The 27,965-nt window shown below is 41.3% G+C and overlaps 1 protein-coding gene across 4 annotated transcripts in view; it reads right to left on the bottom strand.

Annotated features, from left to right (window-relative positions):
- Positions 1 to 27,965, bottom strand: part of ATXN7 (ataxin 7) — a 136,256-nt gene that overhangs the window by 46,770 nt on the left and 61,521 nt on the right. For all 4 annotated transcript variants that reach the window (XM_032411687.1, XM_032411688.1, XM_032411689.1 and 1 more), the window contains one exon: positions 900 to 1,004. In XM_032411687.1, coding sequence (XP_032267578.1) covers positions 900 to 1,004 — 105 coding nt within the window. The remainder of the gene's footprint in view (positions 1 to 899; positions 1,005 to 27,965) is intronic.

Here is a 27,965-nt window from a genome sequence, read left to right as displayed (position 1 = left end):
CTGAATCAAGGTGTAGACTCAAATACTTCTGAGCTGTTATTGAACCCAACTGGGTATAAAACTATGTCTTTAGGTGGCATTATAACAAAGCAAAGCCATTTTATTTGGATTCTTCCATGATTAACACCCAGACAGCAGGCGTGGAGCCTAAAAGCCCAGGGATGGCTCAGGGGTTCATGAAATCCCTAAAGACACATTGCTTCATTTCTAAGTATATGTGCATTTTAATGGAGAAGATGTGATAACTTCATCATATTCACAAATTGAACATGATGTCAAGCTGGATTTAGAACTACTGAACTTGGAAGTTTCAAAATCACATTTCCTTTAAGAAAGACATGTATCCACACTGTGTATATATGATTTTACCATCCACTAAATTCACAACCATGAGGTCTAGAAGGAAATAAACCTTTCACTATACTGACTCAATTATTTCCAGAGATTTTATAAAATACATTTCTCCTTGTCTAATTTCAATAAATTAGAATATACACATCACTTTTAATAAAATTCAGAAAATACCCAACATCTGATAGGCATTAACCCATTCGATGAATTAGAAAACCTGACAGAGGGAGGGATATTATATCCTATCCATGCTGTCACTGGCCTTCAGTTTATTTTATTTTATTTTTTAAAGATTTTATTTATTTTTCAACAGAGAGAGAGAGAGACAGCGAGAGAGGGAACACAAGCAGGGGGAGTGGGAGAGGGAGAAGCAGGCTTCCCGCTGAGCAGGGAGCCCGATGTGGGACTCGATCCCAGGACCCTGGGATCATGACCTGAGCCGAAGGCAGACGCTTAACGACTGAGCCACCCAGGCGCCCTGGCCTTCAGTTTAATCCTGCTTTACCTTTTACCCTCTAATAATGATTTTTAAATGGTTGAGCACTTACCGTAATGTGATTGAAATGCCTGCGGTTTGACAACCTGATTACAGTCGTTACACACCACCAAGTAGAAATCATCGTGGGCTGGACACAGACCAAATATTGGCATGTCTGCAACAAAGAAAGAGCATCACTCACTCATCTGGTTTTGATGAATATGAAACCATTTAGGCTAGCAATACTTTCTAAAGGAGCTGCCCTAAGATGAGGTACACCAGTTCAAATGTTACTCCAGTAACATGTAAAAGTCACTGAGGCACCATGACTATTAAGAGAGAAATCAAATCAGGCTTACAGAAACACTGTTCAGAGTTAAAATAAAAGGCACCAAAAATCATCAGTATGAGGTGAAACAGACAAATCTATTAAAATGCAAACAATGAATACACTCACACAATAAAGCAACTTTAGATGAACTCCACCAAGGGTTATGGGTAAGAATCTTCAACCACATAAAATGCTTAGCAATTCACAAAGCTGTATCATCTAATGGTTTGATTTGTTTAACTATGCATTCTATTCCAGCCATTTGGTCTCTGAGTTCTATGGAACAGTGAAGAAAGGAAGCAGAGGTTTCACTGAAGAGTAAAATTGCCGGTTTGGTCAGCATGTAATACAAAGAAAATTATTTTTATACTCTTTTTTCAGGTCACAAGAACCTCTAGTCCTTTTGCTCACATACTGGTGCTCCTGAACACAAGGAACTTTGGTACAAACACAGCATTTCATGCATTAATCTCAGTTCAGTTACTAGACTAGGGCAAGATACAAGTTGAACTTTTTACAGTTAAGAAGTTAATTAAAACACAAATGTAAAACTAAACTATCTGCATATACACAAAAACTGAAAGTGACTTGATATTTGGTAATATGTGGTTAACTAAAAAGTCCTAACCATGAATAATTATTTATTAACAATAATCCAGGTAGGGAACAGTGCTAACATTTCAGATCCAGAATCTAATGTCTTAAATCAAAATTGGTGATTTTAGGGGCATCTGGCTGGCTGAGTCAGTAGAGCATGGGATTCTTGATCTCTGGGTTGTTGAGTACAAGCCCCACATTGGGCATAGAGATTACTTAAAAAAAAAAAAAAAGATATTTGCTGAATTTAAATAAGTATTGTACACTATTTAGAATATCTGCAATGAATGGATAATTAGCATATTTCAATTAGACAAATAGTTTAGTAGACCAAATACCAAGTTTAAAGGGGAAAAAAGATCCAAAACTAATTGGCATCCGTTTTCTTTCCTGTAAGATTTAATTTCACACTTTCTCCAGCTTGGGTGATCATGGTAGTTTTACAGGAAAAAGAAAATGCCCTGAGGAGATGTAAAGTGATTATAGTCTAAAAGCATCAAATTACTAATCTAATATCTACACATGGATATAGTTCAGATTTTCTTAAACAGTTTCTATTACACTGAATTGCACAGATCGCTAGCTATAAATCTGAAATATACCAGGGACCAACAAGATTCTGGGATGCAGTGGCAGCACTGAGTAGTTTCTAGGTGCTATGATCTCATTCTTTTCTCACAACTACCTAGGTAGATACCATTACAACCCCACTCTAAAAAGGAGGAAACTGATTCACAAAGAGATGAAGTACTTTGTCTACGTCAGTAGCTGGGATTCCATTCTGACTCACAACAATGGCTTGGATCTGGTCCCTTGAAGATCAGAGGAACGTGATTTCTAGAAATTCCTTCCAGTTTCCACCTCCATTAAGTTGGTATGTCAGAGCTGAACACCTTTGATAAACTGATTAGATAATGCAAGAAGCTTCTAGTAGACTACTGACTTCTGTGACTAAGCTTAATAATTTAATGAAAAATAAGAACCAAACAATGTGCTATTTTCCTTGAAAGCATGCCCACATTAAGTTAAAAATAGTACGTGTGGGAGAAAAGGAAAGGTTACATCCATGCAATGATCAACATGTAATAAGCCATTTTCCATGGCCACAATTTCTTGACATATTTCATTTTAAAAATAAAATAGTTTCCTTTAAGTTCCATATACCCCTGTGCTAAATGCCTCCAATACAAGACCAATTAAGAAAATCTGAATTACAGAACATAGCATTCATAATTTACAGCTGTGAAGTATGAAATGTCTATAAATATCAGTTTCATTAATGAAATTGACTCAATTAGTTTTATTAATTAAATGGTAGTTAAAACAGCATTAAATTGTCTCACTTTAGATTTAGGCGACTGCAATGTGGTGGTTTTGTGTGGCTTCCCACAGCACTCAATGTTAAGCAATGCTGTTTAAAATATATCACTTTGCCAGACACCAAATACTTCTAGGGACTAGCCCCCCAACCCCTTTATAAATAAAACAACTTTAAAAAATTAAGAACTGTACCAATCCTTTCAAGTAATAGCAATTCAACTAGCCACAATAACCTTTATATAGAAAACTGTTCTTTTTTGCTGTGATTCCTTTCTTCCTTTTGTGAGATTTAGAAACACTAGTAAAAATAGGATAGGAGTCATTGTGTAACGGACCAGGAATCTATACTTCTGTAAAAACTTCAGTTTCCTCAATAACTTAAGATCATTTGCAATCGATGATGACAATAATGAGGATAAACAGCTGGCCTTTACTGAGAGGTTGCTATGTACCAGGCCCTGTGCTAAGGACTTTTTATATGGTTTATCCTACAATAAAATCCTCATTTTACCGATAGAGACATGAACTTGTCTACTATCACCCACCAAGAAAGCATAACCAGGACTCAAACTCAGGTGTGCTCTGTGAGCTCAGTTCTTAATATCTCACCAGCACATCACACTCCCGAAAAAGCCTGCCTGGGTGCATATGATCGGGTGTGTGTGTGTGTGTATGTGCACTCGCGCACACACTGGGTGCATATGATCATATGTGTGTATGTGTGTGTGCGCGCGCACACACAATCCCCGTGGAAAGAAACATGGTACACTTAAATCCAATTCATGCTACCCTCAGAAACTGAGTTCCAGTTATGAAAATCGAAAGCAACTTTAATTTTAGCTTTCTAAATTCTTTACTTCCAGATATCCATATTTGGAAGTAAGCTAAAGATACAAAATAATTTAAATAAAATGTCTTCGGGAGAAAAAAAAAAGAGTTCTATATCCTTTTTCTGCACTGGGACATTCCAGAGGCCTTAGCAACAGGAACAGAATGTGGAATGTTGTGGCAACAGAGAAAATGAAATTTTTGTGAGAGACAGTATGTATGTTTCTGAGTATTTTTAAAGCATAAGTTTATAATCAGCCTATCTACAAATTAACATATAAAACTTGCCCAAATGCAAGGAGGTAAAAGATTGATTTAAACCAAAAAATGAAATAGAGTTTATAAAAATTAGTTACTATTGAATTTTTTAAAAAGTTTATAAAAAGTACACTGTAAACATACAACTTAGACCATTATATACTTCAAAATCATGAAAAGTTCTTAAATTGTACCTGGCTCCCTGGACTCTGAAGTAGTTTGAAAGAATGGATTTTATTGTGTGTAAGCCCTAAATCTTTTTCAGGATTCAGGTCACTCTAATCTTCCAATTAGCAAGTAGCCCAGCACCCACATCTAGGCCATCAATGTACTTTGGACACCCCAGGCCAGCATACTAGGAAGGACTGGGTTTAAGCACATGTATACACTAGCACGTGTGCAGAACCTCCACAGGCAAATGTAGAATGAAGGCTCTCTGCCTGAAACCAGACCCTAAAGAGGGAATGTATTCAGTCACTTTGGTGCTACTATCCCCATTTTGAGAACTGAGTCCAACAACAGAACGTGTGTGTTGTAAGCAAAGTATTCCACCTTTGCAGTACCCTGGGTGTCTCCCTTCTCCCATGCTCCCCAATTTCTACATGCCAACGACTCCCACATTTCCGTCTCTAGCCCAGATGGCTCCTGAGCTCTGTCTAGACTCATATATCCAACTGCCTACTAGACATTGCCATCTGGACGTCTTATATACATCTCAAAAGGAATAAGCATGTCCAAGAGAACTCCACTTTCCACCCTGCCCTGTTCCCACCCAGCAAAACTTTCCCTCTCTTGGGTAAATGACTATTCATCTCCTTGATTGCTCAAACTAAAAACCCAAATGTCATCTCTGACTCCCCCCTTCCCTCATCACATCCAAGCCACCAGTATGTCTGCTTGGCTCTACTCTAAAATCTCCGTCCACTTCTCTCCATAATCTAAGCCACTGCTGTAGAGCCTCCCACCAGCACCTTTCTGATGGACTATGGAAGAAGTCCATCTACCAGCTGGTCTACAATCTCTTCCACACGGCTGCCAAAGTGATTTTAAGTCCTCCAGCAGATCACATCACTACCATTAACATTTCTCCAGTGGCTTCCCACTCCTCTGGGAATAAAATCTCGGCCCTTAGCACAGCCCCCAGGGCCCCGCCAGATGTTCATCCACCTCCTTCTCACTCTCTTTTCCCTTATTCCCTCCCTGCTCCTCTCTCCTTGGCCCACTCTGCTCCAGGCACACTGTCCTCCATTCTCTCCTTAGACCCAGAAAGCTATTCTCAGCTAGGCTCTGCCCTTTCTCGTCATAAGATGCCTAGTACATTCACACACTGTCAGGTCTGGCTCAGGTGTCTTCTCTTCAAATGGCTCCACCTCCCCCGCCCCCCAACTAGTTACTCTCTATCACAGGTATTGTAAGCAGAGTGGCTAAGGGAGAGGACCACTCCCTATCACTGAATCCAGTGTGTCCTTAGGCAAGTCTTTAAGCTTCTTGAACTTCAGTTTCTTCATGTGTCAAATGGTAATGATAAACAGTACCGAGTTTACTGGGCACTTCACAAGATTGAAAGATTAAGAGAGTTAATACAGGGACGCCTGCTGTGGCTCAGTCGGTTAAGCCACTGCCTTCAGCTCGGGTCATGATCCCTGGGTCCCGGGATCAAGTTCCGCATCGGGCTCCCTGCTCAGTGGGGAGTCGGCTTCTTCCTCTCCCTCTGCCCCTCCCCCCTGCTTGTGCACTCTTGCACTCTCTCTCTTGCTAATAAATAAAGTCTTTAAAAAAAAAAGAGTTTATACATGCAAAGCTCTAGGAGAGCTTAGACAGCGCTTATGCAACAGCCCCCTCCCCAGCCTGTGAGATAGGAGTCATGCATCCACACTAGTGCTCAGGAAACTAAGGCACATAGACATTAAGACCTTACAAGCTAGTAAGAAGCAGAGTTGACATTTGCACCCAGATACACGGGGCTCACAAGCCCAGGCAACTCCCAACATTCTCCCAAGAAACACTGCCTAAATCTGCCTCCTCCACGCCAATCCCACTGCCGGTACCCACAGTGGTGGCCTCCACACACCAGGACAGATCTCCTAACAGAACCAAAGTTTCTTCCCTTTTCAGCCTCCTCCACCCTACTGCCAAAGCTAGAGCCCTAGAATGCATTAACACTATTCCTCTCCTTGAAGACCTCTGCTGGCTCCAAAATAGGGCTTGAAGCCCTGACCAACCTCTCCTGGACCAAGGCCCCTAGCACTCTGGCTTCTCCTATCTCTTTGGTCTGAGCTAACCTGCTGCAGTCTCAAGACTGCCTGGCCTTCTCAGAGCCTGCCTTGTCTTCCCACAATCCTATCTTTTGGCCAGAACAGTTCCTGTAGCATGGAAAACTTCCCCCTCTTCCTCCTGGAATTCCCACCATTTAGTAAGAACCAGTTCCACTGCCCTCTCCACTGTGCTCTTACTCACACCATTCATTATCCCACTGCAGACCTTCGCTCACTGAGTCATGACTTATGAATGGTAAGGTATAAGCAGACACCTCTGTAGTCCTGCCTGACAGCAGACTCCTTGCCTTCCCTAGCACGGATCCCGAGAAACAAGCTCTCGCTGTCTGTTTGTGAGGTAACGACCAGCATTTAGAACCCTTCCATAGCTTGCAGTTGCTCTTAGGATAAAAACTGGCCCACGAGGCCTCGAACAGCTTTGACCTGCCCCTCTCCCCACGGGTTCTTTGCAGCCGGCCCTTCTGGCCTTTGATCTGTTCCTGGAGCACATCATGCTCTCTCCTGTACAGCACCCAGGCACCTGCTGTTCCATCTGCCTGGAACCACAACCTTCTCCACATCTTTACCTGGCTTGTTGCTTTACTCCGTTCACTCTCAGCCTCGAGGTCACCGTCCTGGAGACTTGGCTAGGCAGACCCTGTTGTATGTTCCCAGAGCACTGCCTTAGTTAGCCTTTCCACAATGTACCATGCCCAATCTGTAACAATCCATCTAGCCGTGTGAACCTTAATCTCCTCCCGCTAGAAAAAGTTCTGTATTTGTCTGGCTTCCTGCTCTAGTGAAAGGGCCTGACAATGCCTAACTTGACCAATAGGAAGCAGCAAATAAGTATGTGTCATATATTACTTGATGAATAATAAGCAAAGTATTAAAGTCCCTGTGGGGCCATCATAAGTCAAGGTTATAATTGTGCCTTTATGTCATTTAATGACAGAGTCATCCACCAGAATTGGGTATGCCATTTAGTGATACACACATTCAAGGGTGAGAAGGTTTCCCTTGAAGACATGATCGATCCCATTCCTGGAGGCCATTTCTGGAAAAAATTCACGTTTCAGGGTCTGATTCTCAAATATGCACATCAGCAATTTCTCTTTCGCTAGTATGTCAGTGCAGTAACTAAGAGCAGTTGTGGAATCACTACTTGGATTCAAGTCCTTATTCTTCCTCTTACTGGCTGTGTGATCATGGTTTTACATCGTTTAACCTCTCTGAACTTCAGTTTCCTCATCAGTAAAATACAGTTAACAGGACCTATACTTCAAAGTGTTATTTTGAGGATTAAATGAACTAATCCATGGGGAGCACTCAGTGCTAAGCATGTAGTAAACACTCAATAAATGTGAGCAAAAAAACAAAACAAAACCACAAAAATATATTCATACCTGCAATGTCTGCTGCAAGGGCCCCAGCTCTCACTAATTAAAATCACATAAGACTGATACATACACAAATAGGGACTCTTTTACAATGTGAGCTGAACACTCAAGTGGTCTCGTAATCCTACTGCTGACCACACACTCCTCCCTGTAAGCAATGAAAGGCAGCGGGCCAGCAGAGGAGGCTTGCTGGCACCCCTCTCCCTGTGGAGGGTCAGGGCCCATGCTTCAGAGTTTAAGCCATACCCTTGCAAGCAGGGAGAACCCAAAATAATAAGTGAGGAAGCCACATGATAGAAAAGGTCACTTTGGCATGAGTGTGGATCAACTTAGGTAACGGCAGCAGGGAAACAGATCGAGGACAGTGGCCCCAAAGGACTGACACAACAGACTGAGACACAAAATGCCCGTACGATGAAAATGCGGGAAACCTGGCTGAAGACAAGCTCTGGAGGACCTTGTCAAGCCCAAAGGAGATTGTGAGTGGAGTGTGAGGCCAAGGGAGGAGGCCAGAGATGGGTCTGCAGTTCCTTCCTCACCGCAGCTACTGTGAGTACATGGACCATGGGAGACACAGATGGAAGAACTTTGTTTGCAAAGACAATAGAGCCTAGTGGGTAAAGGCACGGCCTCTGGAGCCAGACTGGCTGCATTCAAATCCCAGTCATGCCACCTACTAGCCTTGACTCAGTTTCCTCACCTATAAATGGGTCAAGTAATTATAACCACCTCCCTCATAGGTTGTTGAAGGGACTGTTTTTTTTTTTTTTAAGATTTTATTTATTTATTTGACAGAGAGAGACACAGCGAGAGAGGGAACACAAGCAGGGGGAGTGGGAGAAGGAGAAGCAGGCTTCCCGCAGAGCAGGGAGCCCGATGCGGGGCTTGATCCCAGGACCCTGGGATCATGACCTGAGCCGAAGGCAGACGCTTAACGACTGAGCCACCCAGGCGCCCCTTGAAGGGACTAATGAATATAAAATGCTTCAACAGTGCAAAGTGCTTTAAAATGTGAGCCATTTTTTATCATCTTCCCTATCACTGCTATCTGGTCTTTGATCTAAACAGTAGCTATGTTCCCTTCTACCTCTTCCAGCCCCAGCCCCACCCCCAGCAACCTGTGATGTTTTTAAATCAATATATCACCTAGTCTGACTTAACCCCTTAGTAGTTCTCCAATGTAGTCAGAATGAAAACCAATGCTTAGAAAGCCCTGCCTGACCTCTGCAACCTCAAGACATAGTATTCACCCCATAATTTCCACTCCAGAATTCTCATCTCCTTGACAATTACACCAACATGCCAATCACTGTCCCACCTCAGAGCCTTTGCTAATTCTGCTCCCTCTGTCTGGAATGCTTTGCCTGGCTGGCTCCAGGTCTCAGCTTACATTCCAACACAAGGATCTTCCCTGACTTCCCTCATTTAAAGCAGGCCCCTATCTCTTCAGATAATTCTTCTCTTCACTCACTAGTTATTTCTTATTTGTGTTTTGGCTCTTTCCCTAAGATGGACGTTCCATGAGGGTGGGTGCCTATCTGCACAGCACAGTGCCTGGCACACAGTAGATTCTCAAAAAAAGAATTTGAGAAAGCCCTCTGCATCAGACTTCCCAAGTTTAAATCCCAGTGCCATCATCACTCACTAGGAGTATGACCTAGGGCAAGTTCCCCTGCTTCAGCTCATCCATAAATGGGAGACGATGCTAGCAGCTATCTTAATGGGTAGTTATAAGGATAAAGTTAGTATACATAAAGCTCTTAGAAGTGCGTCTGACATGTGCTAGGTCTACCTTACCTATCATGATTCTAATTATTTCTACTTTTACCGTCAGTGAGCTACACTGGCCACTGCTTCCAATCTCTGCCATCTATAGCCAGCACCTCTTATGATACTATGTATTAAGTACTTACAAGTATCATGGCAAGTACTCTATATACATCATTCATTCATTCATTTATTCATTCACGTATTGAATCCCTACTATGCCTAGACACCATTCTGAGTACTGGGTATGTATCAGTGAACAAAAATCACAACAAGAAACCCTAAGAAACATTAACACATAAGACAAAAATAATAAAAATTTACCATTACTGAATGCTTCCTATGTTCCAAGAACACTGCTGAGTATTAAGTCATTTGATCTTCGCAATACTACCTGCCTTTCAAGATTACTATCCCCACACTTCACCAACAAAGCAAGAAAGGCACAAGGAAATTACCTGCCTAAAGTCACAGAGTCAGTAGATGGAGGAGCTGGGATTTGAAGGTGGCTTTCGAAAGTACATGCTCTTCTCCACCTCACTACACAAGCCTCTCCATTACTCAGTGTCCTCCCTACCTCTCTCAGGATATCTCTGCCTTTCTGCCTTGTTTAATCAAAGTCAACCAAGGCATCCTATCAGAGAGCAGACTGCTTAATCTTCCTCTGGATGGTCTGCTCTCATTGCTCCTCAAAGGTTTCCTTAGATACAAGGACGCTCAGCCCTGTCAGTGTCTGAAACACTTCTAAATAACCTGGCAGACCTGTAAGGCTGGTCTGCAAGACTAAGCTTTTACTACAGTCAGTCCCAAATTTATTTCAAATGCTAACTCCCAATTCTAGATAATCAAAAGTAATATCAATAATCTAAGAAAAGTTTTTAATTGCTATTAAATGAGCTTGAATGTCTCAATTGGGAAAGGATAAAATAGAATTTTATTGCTACCTTCCACACACATTTCTCCCAAACTCATATCCTATACTCCAATAATTAAAGGAAATCAGACTTTCCTTTGACCATAAGATGTTAAACAATGGAACCAACTAGGGACAAAAAGGCCAATCAACAGCCTGCTAAGATATATATGGTTTGGGGCCCTGTTTGAACTAAAGTAGTCAAAAAAGATTGGATTAAAAAAAGAAAAATGACATGTTTTAAGTCAAAAAGCAATTAACCAAACAGGAGAGGTCAAAGAGTTAGATCAAAGAAAACAGTCCTAATATTTTGAATCACTGTGAGTGGCCAGCCTTACAGTGACCCTCCACAGATAAAAGTCACAAGTGCTAATGTTGGCACTGCTTGTACTGAAAGTGAGATACAGTGCCTGGGACAGAAGAGAGGAGGCAAACAGCAAAATCCTAGGGAATCTGCATTAGGGAAGTCACGTCAGGCTACAAGGGTGACCAAATGGGCAGTACACATGACAGGCTGTCTCATGTGTACCTTAAGCTACTCAAAATACTGTCAGTAAATTCTGACCTTTCAAATCAGAACCCAAGCCTGAAATGCCATGTGTTCTAAATCTGGAAGTGCCTGCCAAAATCCTTACTGAATCTGATTTGCAACACTACCATTCAGCTAAGCTTGTAGCTCCTGGGTAAGACGTGGGCTAAAAGAGTCTACCCCTTCGCTGATACTGTAACCTCAAGCGAGGTACTTAACCTCCAGACCTCCAAGTTCTGCATTTGAAAAATGGTAAAAACAATGGTATCTATTTCAGTAGATTGTTGGATTGAATGAGATAACTCATGTAAAATGCTTAACTCTATTCTAAATACAGTAAGGAGAGTGTATATAAGGACTCAATAAAGAGTACTGTTAGTTTACCATCATTATTGTTATGGTTATTATAATTTCATCACTAATGACTCAACTGAGAATACCATTCCTTCTTTTGTTCAAAAGGCAGTCAATACAACAACACTACACCTGCCAGTATCTTGTATGCAGAAAATCCCTGGCTCTCATATAACTAAGTGCTATGGAATAGCTCTGCCTCCTGACCTAGCTCTGTTTTTTTTTTTTTTTTTTTTTTTTTTAAAGATTTTTTTTATTTATTTGACAGAGACAGAGATAGCGAGAGCAGGAACACAAGGAGCGGGAGTGGGAGAGGGAGAAGCAGGCTTCCCCCTGAGAAGGGAGCCCGATGTGGGACTCGATCCCAGGACCCTGGGATCATGACCTGAGCCGAAGGCAGACGCTTAACGACTGAGCCACCCAGGCGCCCCTGACCTAGCTCTGTTTTTAAATGGTTAGCCTTATATAGACCATATGCTGGGCCACAAAACAAACCTCAACAAATTCAGAAGATCTCAAATCATACCACGTATGTTCTCTGTCCATGATGGAATCAAATTAGAAATCAGTAAGAGAAAGATAACATGAAAATTTCCCAATACATGGAAACTAAAAAGACATTTCAAATAATCCATAATCAAACAATGTAATCATAATATTAACAAGCTAAAGAAGAAAAATCATACCATCATAAATGATGCAGAAAAAGTATTTAGGATAAACAACCACCACCTCCACATAACTAGGAACAGAGGGGACTTCTTTAACTTGACAAAGAACATTTACCAAAAAACACCTACAACTAATACCATACTTAATGAAGAAAGATTATATGCTTTCCTCCTAAGCTCAGAAACAAAGCAAGGATATCCACTCTCACCATTGCTATTTATTTATTTTTTTAAGATTTTTCATTTATTTATTTGAGAGAGACAGAGAGAGAGCGCACAAGAGCAGGTGGAGGGACAGAACGAAAAGGAGACTCCCCACTGAGCAGGGAGCCCGACATGGGGCTCAATCCCGAGACTCCAGGATCATGACCTGAGCCGAAGGCAGGTGCTTAACCGACGATCCACCCTCACTATTGCTATTAAGCATAATAGTGGAAGTTCTAGTCAGAGAAATAAGGCAAGAAAAGGAATTAAAAGGCATACAGATTGGAAAAGAAGAAATAAAACTGTGCCTATTTGCAGATGCCCTGACGGTCTATGTAGAAAATCACAGGAACCTACAGAAAACCTCCTAGAGGGGCGCGTGGGTGGCTCAGCTGGTTGGGCGACTGCCTTCGGCTCAGGTCATGATCCTGGAGTCCCGGGATCGAGTCCCGCATCGGGCTCCCTGCTCAGCGGGGAGTCTGCTTCTCCCTCTGACCCTCCCCCTCTCATGCTCTATCTCATTCTCTCTCTCAAATAAATAAATAAAAAATCTTTAAAAAAAAGAAAACCTCCTAGAATTTACCAGTTTAGCAAGATGACAGGATACAAAACTGCTTTAGTCTGTTTGGGCTGCTATAACAAAATACCACAGAGTTGGTGGCTTATAAACAACAAACACTTACTTCTCACAGTTCCAGAGGCCGGAAAGTCCAAGATTAAGGTGCCACTGTATTCCGTGTCTGGTAAGAACCTGCTTCCTGGCTCACAGTCTTCTCTTCCATGTGTACCCCATATGAAGAGGGTGAGGGAGCTCTCTGGAGCCTCTCTTATGAGGGCACTAATCCCAGGAGGTCTCCAATTCTCATGACCTAATCACTTCCCAAAGGCCAAGCCTCCAAAATCATTTACATTGGGGATCAGGTTTCAACATATAAATTTTGGAGGGGATCACCAATATTTAGCCTACACACAAAATCAACACACAAAAATCAACGGTCTTTCTACATACTAGTCATGAACCCGTGAAAGCTGAAATTAAATGGCTAGCCTTCAGTTGGCCTGTTAAGCATGTTATTTGCTTTACAGTATAGTTGAGTATTATTCAACAGCCATGTGGCTGTGATGAATGTAGCAAACTAGAGATCTGTATCTTTTGTAAGTACCTTAAGGGGATGTTATAAAACATAATTAGCTCATATTTATAAAGTCTTTAAATATCTTACCAAAAACATGTCCCAGAAGGTTGACTTTTAATAGACAATGAAACTAGAGTAAATGTCGAGTTTGGTTGAGATTCATCAAGTCAGAGAAAAGATGGGTCAGAGATCTTCTACCTTAATGATCACAATGAAAAAAAAAAGGCACATACAACTCTATGTTCACCCCTCAAAGCCCCCTGCTGCTTAAGTACGGCCCATGGACCATACCCTCTATATCACCAAGAACCTGGTTAGAATTACAGAATTTCAGGCCCTGACCCAGACCAACAAAACCAGAGTCTGCATTTTAACAAGATTCTCAGATGGTTTACATAAATGTTTGAGATGTGCTGAAAATAGAGCATCATACAATTTGGACTGAAAGCTGAATAATGTTACCAATGTTGGTGAAATTATTCATAATTCAGATTTTTTTAATCTGTCCACCTATCAAACGCATATTGAGCATACTTGCTCAAATGTATATTGCTCAAGTTTATACTGAGTATATGTGCATTGTAGAATATAATAAATGTATACTATATAATGTATACTGTGTATATTAGTCTGTAGTTTCGGTCTTTGGTTTTGGTTATCAGGGTACTGGTCTCAGAAAGAGTTGAGAAGTGTCCCCCCTTTTCCTATTTTTTAGAAAAGTTTGTGTAGGATGGGTGTTAATGCTTTATACATATAGTAAAATGCACCAGTCAAGTCATCCCGACCCAGGCTTTTCTTTGTGACAAGTTTTAAAGTTACTAACTCAAATTCTTGTACTAGGTCTATTTGGATCTTCTAATTCTTCTTGAGTCAGTGATGGTAGTTTGGTAGTGTCTTTCTAGGAATTTGTCCATTTCATCTAAGTTATCCAATGTGTTGGCACACAGTTGTTCACAGTATTCCTTTATAACCCCTTTCTGTTCTGTAAGGTCAGTACTGATGTCATCTAATTCCTGATTTTAGTAATAGGAATAATATGGTGAAATCTAGCTAAAGGTTTGCCAATTTTATCAAAATCAAAGCCTTCTGATCTTGTCAAAGTACCAGCTTTTGGCGTCACTGATTTTATCTTATGGTGGTGTTTTTTTTTTTCCCCTGTTCTCTAGGTCATCTATTTACACTCTAACCTTTGTTATTTTCTTCCTTCTGCTTGCTTCATGCTTAGTTTGCTCCTTTCTCTAGTTTCTTAAGGTAGAAGGTTAGAGGAATGACTTGAGATCATTCTTCCTTTTTAAGAGAGCTGTTTACAGCTTTAAATTTTCCTTAAGTACTGCTTTAGCAGCAGTGTAAAAGTTTTGATACATTGTACTTCACTTTCATTAACTTCGAAAGTACTTTCTAATTTCTGTTGTGATTTCTTCTGTGACCCACTGCTTACTTAGGAGTGTACTGTTTATGAATTTCCCAGATTTCCTTCTGTTGTTAATTTCTAGTTTTACTTCACTGTGGTTAGAAATCCTACTTTGTACTTGTATGATTTCAGTCTTTTTACATTTACTGAGTCTACCTACATATGAACCTGGAAAATATTTCATGCACATTTTAAAAGAATGTGTATTCTGCTGTTGTTGGTTAACTTAGGTGGTTTATGTTTTTCAAGTCTTCTGTATCTTTGTTGATTTTCTGCCTAGCTGTTGTATCCATCCTTGCAAGGGAGTTACTAAAATCTCCAACTATTATTCTTGAATTGTCTATTTCTCCTTTTGGTATCAGTTTTTTTTCTTCATGTATTTTGAGGCTCTGCTGTTAGGTACATGTGTCTTTATAATTGTTACTTTTTCCTGATGGATTGACTTATTCATGATTATATTATGTCCTCCTTTATATCTAATGACATGTTTTTAAAGTCTATTTTGTCTGATATTTGTATAGCCAGTCTAGTTCATTCGTTTTTTCGTTCTTTCTCTCTCTCTCGGTAATCTCTACCCCCAATGTGGGGCTCAAACTCACAACCCCCAAGATCAAGAGCTGCATGCTCTTCTCACTGAGTCAGCCAGGCACCCCTGGTTTAGTTCTCTTTTGACTAACGTTTGCATGGTATATTTTTTCCATTAACTTTCAACATATTTCTGACTTTGAACCTGAAGTAGGTCTCCTGTTGATAGCATATTGTTAGATGATTTTTAAAAATCCATTCTGCGAATTTCTGCCTGTTGATTAGTACTTAGTCTATTTACATTTAATGTAATTACTGGTAAGATAAGATTTATGTCTGTGATTCTATTTTTTTCTAAATGTATTGTGTCTTTTGTTGCTGTTCCTCCATTACTATCTCCTTTTTTGTTAAACTGATATATTCTAGTATACCTTTTTTTTTTTTTTAAGATTTTATTTATTTATTTGACAGAGAGAGACATAGCGAGAGCAGGAACACAAGCAGGGGGAGTGGGAGAGGGAGAAGCAGGCTTCCTGCGGAGCAGGGAGCCCGATGTGGGGCTCAATCCCAGGACCCTGGGATCATGACCTGAGCCGAAGGCAGACGCTTAACGACTGAGCCACCCAGGCGCCCAGTATACCTTTTTTTTTTTAAGAGAGGGAGTGGGGGGGAGGGGTAGAGGGAGACAGAGAACCTGAAGCAGGCTCCACAGCCAGCACGGAGACTAATGTGGGGCTCAATCTCACAACCCTGAGATCATGACCTGAGCTAAAAACAAAGAATCACACACTTAACTGAATGAGCCGCCCAGGTGCCCCTCTAGTATACCTTTTTAGTTCCTTTTTCCTTTTACCTTTTTGTCCCAAGTTATTTTATGAATTGTTGGCCTGGGGATTACAATTAACAACTTTAAACATGCAATCTGAATAAAACCAACTTAACAATATATAAAAAAGCTTTGCTTTGACATGACTTTGTGCTTTCCCCCTCCCCCTGCATGTGGGCCATATTTTACTGTTTCTTTGCCATTCTTGTAATTTTTTGAAGACTGGACAAATGATATAATGTGGCAACTCTGGAAATCACATCCACCTGTCTTTGTTTAGTGATTTACCTGGTGTAATTGTTGTAAAGTGTATATTCTCTGTTATGTGTGGTTAGGTCAAAAGTCTCTGTATGGTTAGCTAATTATTAGACAGGGATTTCCTTAAATATGTTGAACCAGTGAGTCTCCCGGCCCTTGCCGAGGGGCTCTATGTGTTATGTTGGAGCATGTCTTCAATGCTCTAGCAAGCATTTTACAACTCTGCTTCAGCCTTCACTTCCTGCTTGCCTAGAGCCTCAAGGTCAGCCAGGTAAGAGATTAGGGCTTTCTCAGGTCTCCCAATTGACATCTTTTCCCTTGTTGGTCAGACTGTTGTTAGCCTTAGTCTGTTGGTCAGACTGTTGTTAGCCTTAATTGGTATCACCACCTCAGACAGCTGTAATGGTCAATAATTGCCACTAATTTTTTTTTTTTTTTTTTTGAATAAACAGGACACATAGTGAACCCTGAGCCAGCTCAAGTAAAGATAAGTTCTGGGAATGGAACTTTTTAGGGAGCTACCATGCAGTTTAAAGAGTGACAAATGCTTGGGAATAGGACTTTGGGGAAGCTCCAAACCCCTTCTGTCCCTTCCAGTGGCTTCTAGGCTGCTGGTTTTCACAGCTATCATAGTTGTAGGGCAGTTGGTTTTCAAAGTTACTATGGAGCTGGTGGTGGGGTTTGAAATAGAATGAATTAAAACTCCCCAGAGTTTGCTGTATTTACAGAGATTCAGCTTTATTTCCTGTGTAAGTGTTCAACAGATCCTGCCAGTCTTAATTTTCAGAAGGCTGACAAAGTTAATTTTGACAATTCTTGACAGCATTCTCACCATTTTTATGGAGAAGATTTTCAGGGGTCCCTACTCTGCCATTTGGAAGTGCTTACTGCAAGAGTATCATTGGACTGTTTATTATTTTCAACACTGCTTAGACTGCAGTGTGGAGAAGGCAGGTTCATGGTTCAAAGCAGAAGTGAGAAAACCAAACAGGAGCTGTTTGCAATAGTACTGGTGAGAGACATGGGGTAGTCTGGACTTGGGGATGGCAGGGTGATGGCACAGAGAAGATTCTGAGACATTCAGAGGGAACGGTTGCCATGTCTTGGTAATGGCCTGGACACAGGGTGATACAGAGAATGACGCCACATCTCCTGTCCTGTAGAACAGGATGGATGGGTGGCACCCGTCTTTGAAAAGGAATTCTGGAAGAATGCCAGGTCTGCGAATGAGGAACATACACTTGAGACATTTGAAATCTAGGTACCTGTGAGACTTCCAAGAAGATACCAAAGAAGCCTTCATCCTGAGGACTCCCCCCTACTCCCGATTTTAGAGAAATGTCTTATAAATCCTAAAACATTGTTTCCTCCATATGGAATAAACAAAAACAACAGGCAAGGCATAAATACTAAGTGTCAATAATTCAAAGTCACCCAGGAATTAAAAATATGTTTCCAAGAATGATGAGAACCAGGCATAAATGCCTGAAACTACTCATTGCTTACACTCAAATGAATTAAAGCTTTCCCCAAAGGCAGCTATATTTAAAGAGAAATTACAATAAAAAATAAAGTAAATCTTCCCTTGTGTCTAAAAAGATGCTGTTGCACTTGTACACATGTCAATTTAATGTTCTCATTGATGCCTGTGAAAACAGCTCAAATCAATCAGATTCGTTCACGCCTCCACTCATTCCATAAATACTAGATGCTTCCTAATTGACAGCACTTGGTCTGACCTAGGAGACAGCTGGATCAGACTAGGTCATCAAAGTGCAAATTGTTCTTTTGGTCTGAACGCCAACTTTTCTGAATATTACACATTTTTAGTTCTATAAACGTTTCTGGTAGTCCTCCCCTTCATGCAGGAAACTCACTTGTACAGCTGCTGTCTCCCGGTGGGTATGGGGAGGGGAGAGACTTATAAGGGAACACTGAGGGGAGAAAGAAAGAGGAGTGTTGACTGCTGGTTAATTACTTCTACTCCTAATCTCTCCTAATGTTACAAAGGCTTTCTCTGTTTAAACAGATTAGGTGTAGTTTATTACTACTGGGAAATATTTAAGTATCTCAAGTTTGTTCTGACTGTTAGCTCATTTCTGCTTCAAAAACGCTAAGAGCTAATGGGCAATACCTTTACCAGAAAGCTTCATGCATTCTCTTATCTCAGTTGTACTTCTTTAGACTGCGCAGTTGCATTCCTTGTGCTTCCAGGGCAAACTGGCCCACACACCTGAACAAGGTACTCAAGGCTCAGTTACCACAACTGTATGCAAACAGATGTGGTTGGCAGATAACACCCTGCGGAGCCACAATTCAGAGCGATGCCTCAAGTTAAACACCCATTTCTCCTCAGTTGTTTGTCTGTCTGAGTGCTTACCGTCAAACATTTAAAATACAATATGATAACAATAGTCACTGCGTCACACATTTATTGAGCACTCACTGGGCTACACAGTGTGCTCAGTACTTTACATGCTTTATGTTATGTAATCTTCACAACAGCCCTGCGGTAGAGGTACTATTATTAGCCTAAGTTTACAAATGAGGAAACAGGCATGGAAGGATTAAGTGACTCACCCAAGGTGGCACAGCTGGCAAGAGATGGGTCTGGGGTTAAAGGTTAAATCTAGTTGACTCCAGATCCTGGTCCTTAACCAGCATGTAATGACATGTCACTGGTTACAGAGCTTCATTCCCTCCTTCAACAAGTATTCACTAAGGGTCCCACTAATGTCACCTCTGGGGAAGAGTAAACAAGAAATACAAAGATCCAACCCTTGCAGAATTGACACAGCTTCTGACATGAAAACTGTTTAAGACATCTGTGTGGGCAAAACTGTTCACATACATTACTTTATACATATTACTTAAAATTCACCACTGACCTAATAAATCTCAATTACCTTAAATTATGGTGTATAAAAATTACATTGGAAATGATTTCAGTGGGTGGGGGTGGGATCTAAGTATGTTCGATTGAAGTACAAAGCATTCAGCTATGTTCTTAAAAGACTAACATGACAATCCACACTTTCTCCCCTCATTCAACATATCACGAAGCATTTAAGACAACACGGAAAAAGAACTTTATGTACTAATAAATGGAAACTAACACAGTAAGCTTTTTCACTCCAGTAAGCCTTTGGTCTATTTTATTTTAGTTAACATATTTCTGTCCTCCCTCATTTCGGAAAAACAGCCAACACGCTGCCTTATTTACGTCTGTGCTTATCGGTAATGACATGGCCATATCTCTGCAAACAGTTGGTTAATTAATTTGTACCCCTATCTTCTGGCAGCCTGCCTATGCAACCGAACAGCAAAAATAATTACACAAGGCTAAAGTGGGAACATTTTCACTCTTCTTCTTGAGATTTCTTATCGTGGGGCTTGTTGCCTTTCTTTCAATGGGTTTGAGTTGTAGAATGCTTGCAAATCAGATTAAAGTTATTAGGAGACTGTGATGTTTCCATTCTTCACTCCAGCATGAATAAGCAATCAGGAAGAAAAGGAACAGACTGAAAACTGACCAGCCAGTCAAAGGCACAAAATATGGGCTGAATGGAATCATGGATGAAGACAAATCAAGCTTTATTGCAGGAAAGACCTTCACCTCTTTCACTACGTTATAATCGGAGATTAATCTATCAACACAAATTTACCTAGAACCTACCACAAGCAATCCCCTACTTTCTTACACCAAACCCTATGTGAAAGTCAAACAAGAGGTTACTGGGATCCTGTACTCGACCCCGCAAATCACAGAATTTCTAATTATGGGTCACCTTTGAAACAGTCTCCAGGGATATAGGTCTAGTACTTCAAGGTAAATACAACAGTCCCCTGAGCCCAGCTTAAGCCCACCTAACATATAATTGATATTACAGTTTTCTGCATGCCTGATGATTTTCATCTGTCTTGATCTTAACAGTGGAGTTCCATTTTAAGAGAGGAATTGGTTGGTTAGTTTCTAACATCAGTTGAAATCATCCTTAAAAATGTCTCGGACACCGTGTGGAGGCCAACCCATAAGTCCTGCACAGCCAGTTGTGTGTCTGATGTTAGACCAGATGGCTGTTCCTACCAAATGAAATAGCTGGCTTGTATTTAGGGGCCTTACTGTACGAAAATATCCAGGTAATTCAACACCAGAATCACAAGACAATGAGATGCTTGCACTTGGACTCAGTTCCCACAAGCATCTCCAAATAAAGGAAAAGCAATCAATATTCATAATTGTGTGCTTACTATGTTCAAAACACTCTTTCAGGATGCTGAAGATACAGCTGTGAGTGAAATCCTGCCCTCCTGGAACTTATATCTTAGTTGATTCACACCTCCCTTTTCAAGCTCATTTCAGGGCAATATGCATGGAATGACTAGTGAAATATGCCACACTGTTTTTTCTCTTTTGTGCCATCGTAAGGTATAATTTGCAGAAGCTACAAGCATGTATGAAGCAAGCCTCCTGTAAAAGTCTGAGATCCAGGTTTCTTTTTTTTTTTTTTTTTTAAGATTTATTTATTTGAGAGAGAAAGAGAGTGCACACACGCGTGCACACAGAGAGGGAGAAGCAGACTCCCCGCTGAGCAGGGAGCCCTATGCGGGGCTCCATCCCAGGATCCTGGGATCATAACCCGAGCCAAAGGCAGATGCTTAACCGACTGAGCCACCCAGGCACCCCAAGACCTAGGTTTCTTTTTATCAGCAGTGTCAGAAAACTAGTTTGTACTATTTATCTTTTTTGTGAGCAAAATGCAGTAAAACAGTCACATAACCACTCACACTCACTGCTGAAATGACAAAACAGGGACAATTGCAAAAAACACTGTTGGTACCAACATCATGTGAGAGGCTGCACTGCTTTTTGTCCTGAGCTGTGTGAAGGTCCAAAACCATATGAAAAGCAGTTTAAGGGCATCATCACAGAACAGTGAAAAGTGCAGGCTGTTCAAATGTTCGAGATTGTATGTTTGTGGCATTGTGCTGAGTACTGGGAAAAAACAGCATGGTAAAGCAGCCTCTGCCCATAAAGAGCTTCCAATCCAGTTGCAAAGCCGAGACATTCACAGAAATACCACATCCCTTCATTTCAAAGCTGCCATCAAGGGTGTGTCAATATCAGCCTTTGGGGAAGAATAAAATAATGTATCTTTCAACTTTATAGTCCACTCTTATTTCAGAAATATTAAAAGGAAAAAGATGTGGGGCAGCTGGGTGGCTCAGTCAGTTAAGCATCTCCTTTAGGCTCAGGTCATGATCCCAGGGTCCTGGGATTATGCCCCAGGGTCAGACTCTGTGCTCAGGGGGAGTCTGCTTCTCCCTCTCCCTCTGTTCATCCCTCCCCTCACTCATGCACACACGCGCGCACACGCACAAGCGTGCTCTCTCTCTCTCAAATAAATAAATAAAATCTTTTTTTAAAAAAGAAAGAAAAAGTGGCATCTTGGAATCAAGGATATACAGTAACAGTTACTCTGGGACTTCTCAGGTGTGGCTGTGCAACATCAGTGAAACTCAGGATAAGGAAGGGAGTGCTTCTCTTGGTAGTCACCCAGAAGAATGTAGTTAATGTAACACCACAACAATCTTAGCAAGGAATTTCCTCCATAATATTTCTAAGGAAGGAGCTAGCAGTCTTTCAACAGCATCACACCAGTAACACCAACATTCAGTCACTTGTTCAAACATTTATCGAGTACCTCATAAGCATCCAACACTGAAGAACATTCCTGTATGCCAGGACCTGAGTGAGGGCCTTTATATTATTATATATATTTTATATTATGTATTTTTTATATATATTATATTTAAGGGCAATTCTGCCCCTAAAGGGATGCTGGCAATGTTTGGAGACATTTTTGGTTGTCACAACGGGGCGTGTGGTTCTCCTGGCATCCAGTGCAGAGGCCAGAGATGCTGCCAAATACCCTACAATGCCCAGGACATTCCCCCACAGCAAAGAATTATCTGGCCCCAGATGTCATTATCACTGAGGTTGAAAAACCCTCCATTAATTAAAGCACCCTTAAAACCCGTATGGGGGAAAGTCTATCCTAACCCATGCCCACTTGTGAGGAAATGGAGGCTAAGAGGTATTAAGTAACTTGCCCAAGGTCAGTGGAGAAGTGATGGAGCAGGGACTGTAACCCAGGAAATGCGAAGCACGGTGCAACAAGCATTAACACCCTGCAAAACTCTTGGTATGATTACAGGAACCCAGAGAGGAAGTACTTAAAAGAACTGAGTCACCAGGATGTAACACTCTTCATTTCACCCTCTCTTCCCTCAGTTACCATCCAGAGGTATTCCCTTTCTGCATCCCACAAAGGCCATCTCTTTCCAGTGTTTCCCCCATCCCATCTTGATCTCTGGAAAGAGGTGTGTCAGTAGGAGGGCCGTCTGATTTCTGATTTCTCCTTCCATTGTTCAAAGAGTGTTTCCCATCAGCATAAACAAAAACATCCCCTGCCCCCAAGGACCCAGAGAAACAGGCAATTCTTTTTGTGAATTCTCTTCCCAGAAGTGGCGTAACTTTGGCACCCTGTGCGCCAGAGACCAGCCTCAACCATAACCTCCGAGTGGGCAGGAATGAAGAGGCGGTGGGAGAGGCTGCCAGCTGGCAGGCAAATATGAAAGGACAGGACACAAGGGGGTGGTTTTCAGACTTCCCCAGCTCCTGGAGGAATTAGTCTTTGGCTTCTCTGTGCAAATACAGTGTTAGCCATTAGCTGCGAAGGTGTGAGGGCAATTGATGATTCTGAAAATGAGGATAAACATTAATAGCTTTTCAAGTGCAAAATCTGCAAATGAATCAATCACCCAACTTCCAATTAACTTTCTTCTAAAATAAAAAAGAATTACAGTTAATAAATACGATACAAACTACAACAACAAAAATCAGCTAGCCACTTGCTCCATCTGGTACCTGTGAGACACCAATTTTATTATCCCTTCAGCAGGAACCATTACCCTCCCTTCCCAGAAAGGTTACCTAACAAACTGCTCTGCAAAGGTTTATTTCAATACCCAATGAAGAATGTCATTTTTTTCAGGAGGGAAAACAAGGGAGATTACCGCAGTCACAGGGAAATTTTATTTCCTCTTTTTTTGTAAAAGAAAAGTAGCTGAGACTACAGTCACTTAACATTGTGTTCCTTATTCAACTCCAAATCCTGTTATGAGATGTACAGTTCACTCATCGTGGACTTTCTAGAGGGAGGTAGAAAATAGCTTTTGCCTTTAAGACCGTGGAGGCTGAGGCTTTGCAGGGTAGGTGAAGAAAATCAACAACAGGTGGCAAAAATGGTACCCCCAATTCTGCGTGGATTAAAGAGGGAATACCCCAGGTACTTTGTGATTCTCAGATGAAAACAATCATTGTAACCAGGAAACATCCAATGAACTCTTCCCTTAACAACACTTTGAAAGTGAGACTGCATTTTCAAATCACAGGGCTCTAAGTTTCTACAGGACGGAAGACTCCATTTTCAACAGCGCAGAACTTGGGGAATAGGATATCAGGGAAAAAAGGTAAGCCTGCCAGTTCCATAAGGAGAGTTAGACTCTAAGAGAAAGGAACTGTGCTCCCTGCCATCAACTTTTCTGTCATCTAAATGGACCTCTGACACCAAAAACGCCTTTCTGGAGGGCACTCCGGCATTATCTACTTAAATATACTTTCCATTTGCCTGTTCATTTACAAAACCAGAAAAAAATTTCACTAGTGCTAAGAAGCTTGTAAAAGTACTGTTGATAAAAGCAGCAAAACTATCAAGAGCCTAAATATCCATCCACTGAAGTGGAGTTTAAAAAACCATAGTATATTCATAATACAATCTACAATGCAGGATTAAAAAAAAAAAAGGCAGAACTCAACGACAATGACATGGGAAGCTCTCCTTGTGGTTGAACACAAAAAACATGCGGCTGGCTTAAAGCTGGGCCACTGCCTGAAAGAACTAAGGTAGAAGGTGGGACCTGAGAGATGAAAGTTACTTTTCTTTCTTTGGGGGGAGGGAATTAGGGGAAAGAAGGGAGCAGGGAGGGGAAGGGTGTCTGGGGTAAGGGGGTAGTTACCTTGCACAAAGACATACATAACCCGGAGGGAAAGGCGAAGGAGCCCAGAGGCTGTGGCAGCCTCAGGTAAAGAGAACCGTGTCCAGCAGCCACATTGAGCAGTTTTAGCTTTACCCCAAGAGCAATGGGAATCCGTGAAGTCAGTTAAGCAAGAGCAAGTCATTTAAGCAATAATAAACATTATTCAATGTGAGTCTCAGAAAGATCACCCTCATGTCCTAAAGTCTGCGCCTTATTTGCTCAGAATTTATAAACAGGTTCAGGACAAAATGTCAGGTGGCACTGAGCTTTTTATCTATCTGCCTGTCTGTCTGAGATGATGCAGATCCACAAGGCATCACTATGACAAAAAATGGGTATCTTCTCAGGCTGGTCAACTATGACTCTTAACCTTGAATGCAGCCAGAATACTATATGTTTCTAATGAAAATTATAGAAAACAATAGGGCTGTGAAAGCATTAAGCAAAACAAAAGATTTAGAAACTGAATAGGAGAATTTTTAAATTATCTTAAATATGAACAAAAAAACCTGCTTTAACTGCAAATAAAATAATAATGGAGACTAGCTACAAGCTTATAAGAAGTCTTTGGGTATTTTTATTGGTGGTGCCAAACCCTATTGGGTTTTAAAAGGCCTTTGAGTATCTGTTCAAAAGTATATTCTCTCTTTTTAGAAAACTGTACTTAGGCAAATACGGACAGTATTTTGCATGTATCTACAAAGGGGTTCAAGGACCTCCCATTGCTCAAATAAACCCAGTTTGAGAACCACTTATTTCAAAGCCCTTGCATTAGTAACTTCTTCGTAGGTCTACTCCCACTTCTCCACTTAAAGGTGACCCAGGTGTTTCACAGTCCACAATTTACAGTGGTCACCTACATCACGACGTGAAATCGGAAACGTTAAAAGGTAGCAGGATTTCATGTGAACTCTTTTCCTGAAGTAAGAGTGGAGAGTTTGGGGGGGGGGGTGCAATTTAAAGAGGGTGTGGGTATACAAAGCAGACCACCTAAACCAGAAAAAATACAGCCAAGAGCACTGAAAACAAAGCAAAAAAAAAAAAAAAAAAAAAGGCGGGGGGGAGATGGTAATGATGTACCTTTTTTCTGAAGAGAAGGCAAAAGGCTATAAGGAAAGGGGAACACTGGATCAGTCCGTCAGTGGCCTCAAAGGCCAGGGTTTTGGCTTGTTTTCTGCAGGAAGAGCAAGTGCATGAACGCCCCCTCTCGTCTCCAGGGGCTCTTCCTTCCTGACACTGCAGTCAAGGCCAGGCACCCTCTATGCATCGACTCCACACGTGGTTATCCACAGATAATTGCTCACAAACCCTTTATCAGAACTATGTTAAAATTTTGAGTAATTAAGCTTCATGTCTTCCCCTCCACTTTTTTTTGGGGGGGAGGGGAGGAGGGTGGTGCTTACAAGTAAATAAGATCAGCAGTAGAAACAAGAAGTTAGAACTTCCACTGTACACTCCACTGACTCCAGCTTTAAGGGCTGACCTCTTCTAGACCCCTCTGTGTTTCACTTTAATTCTTTAGTGGTTGTCTGAAAGAGACTGCTCTACTCTCCCATGCCCCACATGGTACTTCACAGACATATTTAACAAAATCAGTACACATGCTCTTAGTATGTCTCCAAAGAAGTAGCCACGTGTCCAGTGTCTTAAACCTTGATACAAAAATCCTTAAGCAATAGGGGTATGTTAGAAGCCACCCCAAATTTTAAACTGTGGGATCTGAAAAAGATCAGGTGGCTGTTCGTCTACTCTGGCTCCTCTCTTCATTTGACAGTGCCCAGATATAGACATAATTATGGCCAAGGCCTTCCAGGGAAAGCTGTAGAGGGGCTGCACACAAAGGGATCTTATTACGAGATATTTTCATCAGGCAAATAAGAACTTGAGTGATGATGCCAAACCAACCGCTTGCAAGACACATTCCCTACTCACTCCCTAATTACCTTTTCATAAAACTGACAGTACTGAAAATTTCCTGGGGATTTGGGAATAAAAATAAAAACTTGTTATCTTTTAAAATGGAAGGAAAAGCTGTCTCTGAACAGGGTCTGCTAAATTTTACCAAAATCAAACATTAAAGCCTGACCTCTCAAAGTAATTAGCACTATTTGAAAACCATTAAAATACACATTAAGATCTATTTTTCCTGTGAAAGAAAGAAAGAAAAGTAGTTAATTAATTATGTCCAATTTAGTCATAACCATTTCAAGACCCTCCCTAGATTCCTGCCAAAGGCTACCGAGCAGGTAATTCCCAGTTCCTGTGGATGGCTGGGGAGCTTCTCAATCATGTCGTGAACCCACTGTGCGCAGAGGAAAGACAGAATGCTGTGAGTGGCTCTGCAGCCAGGAAGAGCAGGCTGGCCTGGCCTTCCAGAAAACTCCCACTTGCCTGTGCTAGTCGTGCTGCACGTAGGCAAGACCACAGTAACACACCATGACCAAAGCAAATAAAATTTCTGATGGAAAGTTTTGTTGTTGTTGTAACCTATTTCTGTTTCAGGAAGCACTACCAACAAGACCAGCAGAGATGCAAAGACAAGAATGAAAGATCAGATCAATCAATTTAGCTACTTAATACCAACCAGAAAATGGTTTGGTAAGTGAGACAGTACAATTTAGTAGTCTCATTTTCAAAAGAAATACTCCTGGAGAATCTCTGGATTACAAGCATCTTTGTGCATTATTATAAAAGACTGTATTAGCTGTGTTTATTTATCTGCCCAGATGAAGACACTGTCCTCAAAAATTAGTATACATACCACTTCCCTGTTACATTTAAGAAATGTCTAAATTACTTTTTCCTGTTTCAGTTAACAAACTATTAGGATATACTTTTGGAGAGTTAATCATTTCTCCACCATGCATTCTAGAAATTATGTTTACTATGGATTTTAAATGAATCCCTGCATGGCCTAATTCTCTCTCTCCCTCTCTCTCTCCCTCTCCCACCATCCCCAACATTTTAAGTCCAAAGTTCTCAGACAATAAACCCACTCTCCCCACCAGAACTTCACTGCTGCCGCTAGTCCCTAAAACACCAACCAAGCTAATTCCTTGATTTTAAACTGCTCTCTGGAGTGTGCACTGATACTCTACTTGTTTACCAATAAATCAAAGCCTATTCCAAGTGTCCCCTCATAAAGGAATGTTCAATGAGCAGAAATTGGCCACTGCTAAAAGCAACAAATCAGCAAACCATCTGGCTTTGGGGTCAACCAGACCAGAAATCCCAGTTTTGCCACTTATAAACTGTGTGATTTGGGGCAAGTTAACTTTCCTGAGCCTCAGTTTTCTCACCCTTAAAATGCGGATAATATAGAGGTACCAGGGTGGCTCAGTTGGTTAAGCGTCTGACTTCGGCTCAGGTCATGATCTCAGGGTCCTGGGATCGCCGACTCCGCCCCCAAGGGCTCAGTGCGGGGGGGGGGGGGGGGGGGGGGGGGGGGGG

The sequence above is a fragment of the Phoca vitulina genome, unplaced genomic scaffold, assembly GCF_004348235.1.
Source record: "Phoca vitulina isolate PV1807 unplaced genomic scaffold, GSC_HSeal_1.0 scaffold13, whole genome shotgun sequence".
NCBI lineage: Eukaryota > Metazoa > Chordata > Mammalia > Carnivora > Phocidae > Phoca > Phoca vitulina.
The sequence above is the reverse complement of the archived record's forward strand: the minus strand, read 5'-3'. Positions and strand labels throughout refer to the sequence as shown.